Below are 8,995 nucleotides of genomic sequence, written 5' to 3' on the forward strand. Positions count from 1 at the left end.
TGTGCTTATTGGCATGGTTAGGTTTAAATGTATTTTCCTACTATTGTTTTCTATTTTCTTATCTATTCTTTTTTTCCTTTTTCATCTCTTTTCTGTCTTGTTTTGGATCAAATGAATATTTTTATAGTTCTGGCTTATGTACTAAATTTGCTTATTAATTCTAACTTTTTGTTTTGTTATTTTAGGATTTAGAGTACTTAATTAACAGTGTAACTTCAAATGATATTATACCACTTCCCATACAGTATATGAATCTTAGAGTATTTATTACACTTCCATTTATCTACTTCCAACCTTCTTGCTATTTTTGTTTTCTTCTGCATATGCTTAAACTACATACTATATAATTAGTTTCATTTGAGCAATCACTTCTCTTTTTTCTGCTTGAAAATAATGCTTACTGTAGTATTCCATGGTTTTTTTTTCCTTTTTCTTCCAGCATATATCCAGCTAAGGCAATTAAATTAAAAAGTAAGGTGTAAAATACAGTTAAAATCATAATACACTTTGTTTTGTATCAGTATAAAGCATATAAATTTTAAATACCACCTGTTTAAAAAATGTTTATCCTGATAAATAGTATGCATGCTCATTTCTCTCTCTCTCTCTCTCTCTCTCCCTATATATATATATATATATATATATATATATAAATGTTTACCCTAAAATATTTATGTAAGTACTGGTCCACTTAAGACTACCCTTCTTCTAAGCTTCACTGATGGTCTCTCTATATGAAGTATATAAGCATATATGTTATACATACCAAGTAAACTACATAAAATAGAAATATGAAAAAACAAAGGAAAATATGTCCTTCTTCCTATAGGATTTACACAGAAAATTAGTGTAATTAGCGAGGACATGTAAAATGTCTGAAGAATTTTGATGAATATCTTCTAGGAAAATAGCTATGAGAATACTAAATTTCTATTATAAAAACTTATGTTTCCATTAAACATTCAGTGAAGGTATTGTGGTCTCCCTAATATGTGCAAAAGAGGACTTTGGGATCCATTCAATACAACAACTACAATAAGATGTCCCTCAGTTTTAGCAGGTTAGTTACACCTCTTAATCAAGTGCGTGTAGCACAGAGAACCAAATCCTGGTCCATAAGTGTTAGAAAATGTTTGAGGAAAAATTCCATAGACAGAATCTGAATACTCTATATTTTAGAGGGAGTGGACAGGATTTCATGACAGTGGAGGGGGTTGACTCCCAGTGGTTGGCCTGACCTTAACTGCTGATGTTAAAAAACACACCAAATGTTTCTGCAGTGTTTTCTGCTGTAATTTATTTATTTCTAGCCATAGGTTTACTTGTAGGGTTCTCATAAGCCATGCAGTAAGTGGTTTATAAATAAAGGCAGTCTGTTATAGTGTCATTACATTAAGAGACAGAATTGCTGGATTTTTTTCATTCTGTGAAAAGCTCACATCTTGAGAATCCATGTTTGATATTATTATGGTACACCTGAGATGTATCTTGCTCCAATTAACATTATCATGCTAGTCATTATAAAAAAACCCAAGGGCAGACTAGAGAACATAGTAGGTTCAGTACTTTCAGGAGGCTGTGTTGTAACCCAACCCATTGACTTCATCACAGCTTTCTTCCATGTAGAATAACGAATTTCACTTTCTGTGGCTTTTATCTGTGGTTCAAACCGTTCCATCATGACGATTGACAAATCCTCGGGTTTAAGACTCCAAACATCTACACCTTCTGCAGCTCCTGCTGCCATGGCAGCTCCCAGGGCAGTTGTTTCAGGGATGGAGGCTTTTATTACTGGAATATGCAGAATGTCTGCTTGCAGTTGCATAAGAACTTTGTTGTTGGTCATTTCTCCATCCACCTGCAAATGACTGAGTGGAATTCCACAGTCATGGTTCATGGCATCCAAAATCTCTCGGGTTTGGAAACAAATAGCTTCTAATGCAGCAAAAGCAATATGACTTTTATTGGTGAACTGAGTGAGACCACAGATTATCCCTCTTGCAGTGGGCTCCCAATAAGGTGCGTATAACCCTGAAAAGGCTGGGATGAAGTAGCAGCCATAAGAAGTACCTACTTCCTTAGCAAGTTTTTCACTTTCTTCTGAGGTCTTTATAATTCCAAGATTGTCTCTCAGCCAGCAAATAACAGCACCGGCTGTAGCAACAGAACCTTCCAATGCATAACATACTGGCTTGTCTTTGCCTAGCTTGTAAGCCACTGTGGTCAGGAGGCCGTGTTCAGAAAATACACACTTATGACCTGTATTACATAGTAAGAAACAGCCTGTTCCATACGTGTTTTTGGCTTGTCCTTCCTGGAAGCACATTTGTCCTACTAATGCAGCAGACTGGTCCCCCAAACATCCAGATATTGGCACACCTTCCAAGGCCCCAGTTTTCATTCGGCCATAGATCTCAGAAGAACTCCAGACATTTGGAAGAATGTCCATTGGAATTTCAAAAAAGTTACACAGCTCTTTATCCCATTCTAAAGAATGGATATTGAAGAGCATTGTCCTACTTGCATTTGTTACATCTGTACAATGGATACCTCCATTAACTCCTCCTGTCAGACTCCAGATAAGCCATGAATCAATGGTACCAAAAAGAGCTCTACCTTCTTCAACAGCCTTTTGAACTTTTCTCACATTGTCAAGAATCCAACGAAGTTTTACTGCACTGAAGTAAGTGCTAAGTGGAAGGCCTGTCTTGGACTTGACAAAGTTATTATTTCCTGGAATTTTTTTGCTGAGAGTCTCAACAGTAGACTGGGTTCTTAGATCAAGCCACACCACAGCATTGTAGAGCGGCTCTCCAGTTAATTTGTCCCAGATAACAGTGGTTTCCCTCTGATTGCTGACACCAATAGCTTTTATGTTGGATATACCAATACTGAGTTCTTGAAGTTTCTCACATGTTTTCTCTATACATTCATAAACGGAATGAAGAATTTCCTTAGGGTCTTGTTCTACCCATCCTTCTTTTGGGAAGTCTTGGGTTAATTCCACTTGATGGTGACTAAGTAGTTCCGCTGTTTTTGAATCGAAAACCATAAAATGAGTGGAGTCAGTACCCTGGACCACTGCCCCCACCAATGGCTCCACAACTGCCGTCTTCGGAGCCGCCATGAAACCTGCAGTTGGGCTCAGCTGCTCCGGTTCTCAGCTCAGCTGCTCCGGTGCTTAGCAGCTCTGGGGCCGTTTCCCCGGTGATGGAGGTGTTGGTGGGGGTGGGGCGTCAGGATCATAATGCATCAGGATCATAATGCGTGCAGGCTCAGTAACTGCCTAGGCTGAACTTGAACTCGCTGGGACATGCTTTGTCCTCTAACCAGCGCTGCATCTTTTCACCCCACTCCTTTGACTCGCGCTCCACCCCCAACCACTCAATTATCTTTTAAGGAGATTTAAGCTTAAAAAAAAAATCATATATTTACCAACGTAATTATTGTTACTTGTGCTCTTCATTGTGTTGTGTGGATCCACATTTCAGTTATCGTGTTCTTTCTGCCTGTAAGATTTCCCTTAATATTTCTTGTAGTGTGGTCTGTTGGAAATGAATTTTTACAACTTTTGAACATCTGAAAAGTATTTCATCTACTATTTAAAGATATTTTCTCTGGATATAGAATTCTTATTAACTTTTTTTTCTTAAATTTCAGTGCCTTGAAACTAACTTTTTTCCCCTTAAATTTCAGTGCCTTGAAACTGTTGCTCCGCCCTCTTCTCTCGTGTTGTTTCAGGTGTGAACTTCACTGTCAAACTTATTTTTTAAATGTCTGTTTTTCTCTCACTGTCTTTAAGATTTTTTTCTCTTTATCAATGGTTTTGGTCAGTTTTATGATGATATTACTTGGTGTAGTTTTCTTATTTTCTGTGCTTGGGGCTCATTGAGCTACTTGGGTCTGTGGGTTTATGGATTTCATCAAATTTGGAAAACTTTGGGCCATTATTTCTATAAATATGTTTTATTTTTCCTCTCTTCTCTGCTCTAGGGACTCCAATTACATATATTGACAGTCACTGCTCCTCTACTCATTATTATAATTATCTTCTCTTTCTGTGGTTCATTTTAGATAGTTTCTATTGCTATGTCTTCAACTTTACTAATCTTTTCTTCTCCATTGTTAATCGATTAATTCAGCTATTGTATTTTTCACATCACATATTGTAGTTTTCATCCCTAGAAGTTCAATTGGATTTTTAAAAATATAAACTTAGCTTTTTGAACACATGGGATGCAGTTAGAATAACTTAATTTCATCTTCTGCTAATTCTAGCATCTATGTCAGTTCTGGTTCAATTTTGACTGATTAATTTTTCTCCTCATTATGGCTTGTATTTCTCTGCTTCTTTGCCTGCTTGATAATTTTTGATAAGGTGCCAAACATTGTAAACTTTACCTGGTTGGATTGCTGGTTATTTTTGTGTTCCTAAAGACCTTGAGCTTTGTCTTGGGATGCAGTTAAGTTACATGGAAACAATTTGATTCTTTTGGGTCTTGCCTTTAAGATTTGTTAGGTGGAACAGGACAGTGTTTAATGTGGGGCTAATTATTCCCCTTACCTGTGATGAGATCCTTCAGTGTACTTTATCCAAGGCCCATGAAAAATGAGCTTTTCATGGCTGGTGGAAATAGTCCCTGTTCCCAGTTGTGGGTAAATACTGGGTACTGTCATCATTAGTCTTTTCATATGCATCTCTCCCCAGTCTCATGTAGTTTCCTCACACACATGCACTAATCAATACTGAACTGAATACTCAAAGAGGATACTCTGAAAGTCTCCAGAGTTCTCTTCCTGTACAACTCTTTTCTTTCCAGTACCATATCCTGTGCGGTCTAGCTGCCTTTGTCTCTTTGGATGCTCAGCTTTATCTCCTCACTACGGGGTTTCCACTGGGCTCCACCTGGGTTTCCCTTCCTAGTGCTGTGGCCTCAGTACTCTCTTAAGGCAATAGGCTAGGGAAGTCATAATATTCATGCTATTTGTTTCTTGCCTCTTAGAGATCACTGTCCCTCATGGACTGATATTTAGCATCTTATAAACTACTGTTATGTAATTTTTGACTTATGTGAAATGTCTCATATATTTTGTCCATTTTTTAATTGTTTCAAATGATAAATGAAGATAAATCTAGTCTCTGTTACTCCATCATTGTAAGAGTGGAAGTCCACTGAATAAAAGCTTAAATTTTCAGATTGATTGTGAAGTTAGTGAATAAATATTTATCTACTCATTAATTTTAATTCATGAAATGTCCAATCAGTGAATGGCAATTTTCTGCATTAGGCCATAGGCTATACTTCTAAGTTAGCTCAAGGATGCAGCTCATTTATTCTTAGTGAAACCAACAGAACAAGATAGAAAGTACCATAAAAATCAACAATATTGTTATTTTACTATTTTGACTGGATCATATTTTCCTTTTAAGTAAAGTTTTTACAGGAAGTCAGAAAAACAAAATTAGCAACCAGATTTAATTTGAATAGTAGGGGACTGAAATCATCAGAAGATGGTACAGATTTTCCTGACATCTTTGTTAAGTTTTAAAATTCAACCAGAGCTTTTCTAAGCAAACATTTAGAGGCAACTTATCAGTATGCCTGTTTACCATACTATGTTTTAATTCTCATGAAACCTTAAAAAAATTAAAAAAGTTTTTTTCTTCCCAAGTATTTAGCAGTAGTAAACATTCTATGTACAGATTATTCAATAAAACAATTTGACCTAAAGTTTGTTTTCTACTTTCCCTCTCCCCTGCCACCCCAGTATACACACACAAATGTCCCAATCATATTAGCTTTTGAGCCTAGGGATACTTTAAGCATTTTGTTTTTAATACAAGCAACATACATAAAGTCATCAGTTCTGTCTATAAAGAACTCATTTACATACTAGTTCCACTGTGAGTAAGTTGTAGCCAATAAACAATCAGATAATAATTGTCTCAATTTAGTTTAGAAAGGAAAGTTGACCAGATTGATTTAACTTTCTTAGAGTAATTACAAACTATTGATGGATTTAACCAACACTGACTAGCAATACTTTTTTTGTTTGTTTGTTTGTTTAAACTAAGAAGCTTAAACTAACTCTACTATTTTTACATTATAGAAATTAAAAACATTAACACTTTTGATTGTTAGTCTCTAATAGCCTCCCTATATTTTAATTTAAGCACCTCTGAAATAATCATTGGTACTACCTTATTTTTGAAGACATTATACTTTACAAGTAAATTATTTCATTTGTGTCATATTCCATACAAATGCAAATCCTTTAACGATGATCATACTATTCAGAATAGTTCCCCAAATCAGATATTTCTTCAAAAAGTCTTTTACTAGAAGATTGCTAAAATTAGAGTTGTTAAATGAATTGACTTTCTATTATTACTTATTTACCTTTAAGGTCACTCTTCTACAGTGCAGTTACTTCTTAGTATAAAATCTTTTAAATGAGGTCCACACTGTAAAGTTCAAAATTTAATTGTTCATTCAGTAATTTGACAGATATGCTTTGAGAGGTTGCTATGTATAGGCTCTATTTTAGACAGTAATATAGCGATGCATGAAACATTCTTCCTGCACTTATTATAACATCTAAGTTAAGAACAATCCCAACTACTTGTCTATATTGGCATATCTTCCCTTGCGCATCTTGTTTTAGAGAGCCATTCATTTAATTATTATTTTTCCCCTGTCAAGCCCACTAAGTTATAAGTTCAATGAGGGCAGGTATTTTGGCTGTTTTATTCAACCTTGCATCTTCAGCATTTAGAACAGTGCCTGACCCTAAGCAAAAACTCAAGAAATATTTATTGAATGAGTTAATGAGCACCACTATATATGGTTCTCATTTTAACTAATTATCATAAAGTCAAGTTAATTTTAATTTTGATTGCTGGATGGGCTATTGGTTATTCATTTTACAATCTAATATAATAAGGTAGATTGATGAATAGATAAAAAGATGGATAAATGAAAAATATATAGTAAAATTAGTATAGTAAAATATTAATTGTAGAATCTGTGTGGTAGATAAAATGGTGCTGTTCTTTCAATTTTTCTATGTTTGCAAATTTTTATAACAAAATATTGGGAAAATGTAATGCAGAAAGAAAGCTGCAAAACGGTTAATAGAGATCTATCTCATACAGGTTCTTTTGTTTGTTTGGAGGAATAGTTGAAAGGAATAAAAGAGTCAGTGCCAAGTTTATGTAAATTTGAGAAATTCTTTTGTGGCATAATCTACTCATAGTTGTTCATCCCAAGAAAACCATTAATTGTGAATCATTTTTGTTAAGGTATTTGCACTTTCATTGTAGGAATTTTCTTCTGCTTTTTATAAACCTTGTAAATCTTAGGAAGCCAACTGCAGGTTTAACCCTTTGTTTGGCTTTTAACAAGAAATATGAGGCGTTCAGGAAGGCTGCTACTCTTTTCAGTCTCTAATGAGTGGGAATCAATTTTGAAAGTTTTGATTTCACCAAATTTGCACATACCTTGTCTTGAATTTGAGAGTGTGCACCCTGATGGTAAGGGCACTGAATTGTGGCTAGGAAACTTAACTTTTTTTAGATTGTGTCATAACCAATGCATCATCACAGTTGGTAATCTTCAAAACGCTGATGCATTTTTCTACATGCTGTTCCCCAATGTGCTGGACCAGCTGTTGAGAGCCATGCCCTCCAATTGCCTGGAAGACCTCTTCTTGGACCACAAATCACCTAACATACTATCCCTCTTTGTTCTAATAAAGAAGGAAAAAATTAAAGCGAGCTACTGTGGTTTATTACTCATGTTTTCCCTGTTAAGCGCGGGCTGTGGGAGTCACTGCCTTCACATCAGGAGGCCTTGGCATTCTGGGTAAGCACTCATAACAGACAGGCCAATGAGTTTCATATTCACAGCTATGAAAGTGATTGTATGAATGTTTGAATCTTGAAGTTTTTGACTGTGTGTGTGTGTGTGTTCTTTGTCATTTTCCCAGTGAAAATTGCCCTGACATTGATCTCAATGTTAATGTATTCCTGCTTACATTTGACTTTGGAATATGTTATGGCTAATTATCATTACACAGAATAAAAGAGCAGAACCCTGAGTGAGGTGCTTGGGTTTAGGGACAAAGGGAGGCCTATTCAGCATCCTGTCTCTAGGCCCAAGAATTGTAATCGAACATCTTGAAACTGGTGGGACCTCTGCATCGATTTTTTCCCTTTTTCTCCCTCACTTTTTGAAGGGGGGTAGAGGAAGAGGGTTAAGGGTTTGAAGGGCTGAAATTTCCCCTTGAACATGATGTCAATATGTTGGCATGTCTCCTTTTATTAAGATGCCATCCAACTGATAACAAGTCCTGCTGTGTTTTACCAACATAAAAAATTAGACTGGAGACCGAGGAGCGGCAGGTGGCTTTTGGCACCAAGAAATAATCACACTTGATGTGGAAAGTAAAGTAAAAGGAGCCATCTGTTCACTGCAGGAGGACGTGAAAAATCACATTAACATATTGTCACTAACATCATGAAATACACAGTTAATAATAAATTTAGTTATCATGGCAAGTCGTGTTGGATACTTACTCTGAAAATGAAGAATGTGAAAATGCTCTGTCTTGCCCACCCCATCTTTTTTTCTTTACTTTTTGGAAAAAAATAGACATTACATCTTGGTGTGTGTGTGTGTGTGTGTGTGTGTGTGGTGTGTGTGTGTGTGTGTGTGTGTGTGTGTGTGTGTGTGGTGGAGTTGGGGGGAGGAAAGTGTTTCATTTGAAAGCCTAGCTATTGTTCATTATTGCTGACTAAGTGAGCAAAAGAATCTCTCATGCAGATGGAATGAATAACTTATTTGATTCTGCCACTTATTATCTATCATGTTCCTCTATAGCTTGTTACCTGGATAGAAAAAAAGAGATGTAGGCAATAAAAAAGTTGTTTTGATGATGTCCCTTGCATAAGACCCAGAGCTTTCAAACCCTTCTGTGACAGGCTCAGAGGTGT

At 36.0% G+C, this 8,995-nt stretch overlaps 1 protein-coding gene across 1 annotated transcript; it reads right to left on the minus strand.

Annotated features, from left to right (window-relative positions):
• Nucleotides 1–1,465: 1,465 nt before the first annotated feature.
• On the minus strand, nt 1,466–3,127 carry GK2 (glycerol kinase 2; the record flags this gene model as incomplete). The annotated part of the gene is made up of 1 exon (XM_079700670.1): nt 1,466–3,127. One exon carries the CDS (start codon nt 3,125–3,127, stop codon nt 1,466–1,468), a length of 1,662 nt encoding a protein of 553 aa, XP_079556796.1.
• Nucleotides 3,128–8,995: the final 5,868 nt, after the last annotated feature.

Source organism: Hyperoodon ampullatus (assembly GCF_949752795.1).
Source record: "Hyperoodon ampullatus genome assembly, chromosome: 1".
Lineage (NCBI taxonomy): Eukaryota > Metazoa > Chordata > Mammalia > Artiodactyla > Ziphiidae > Hyperoodon > Hyperoodon ampullatus.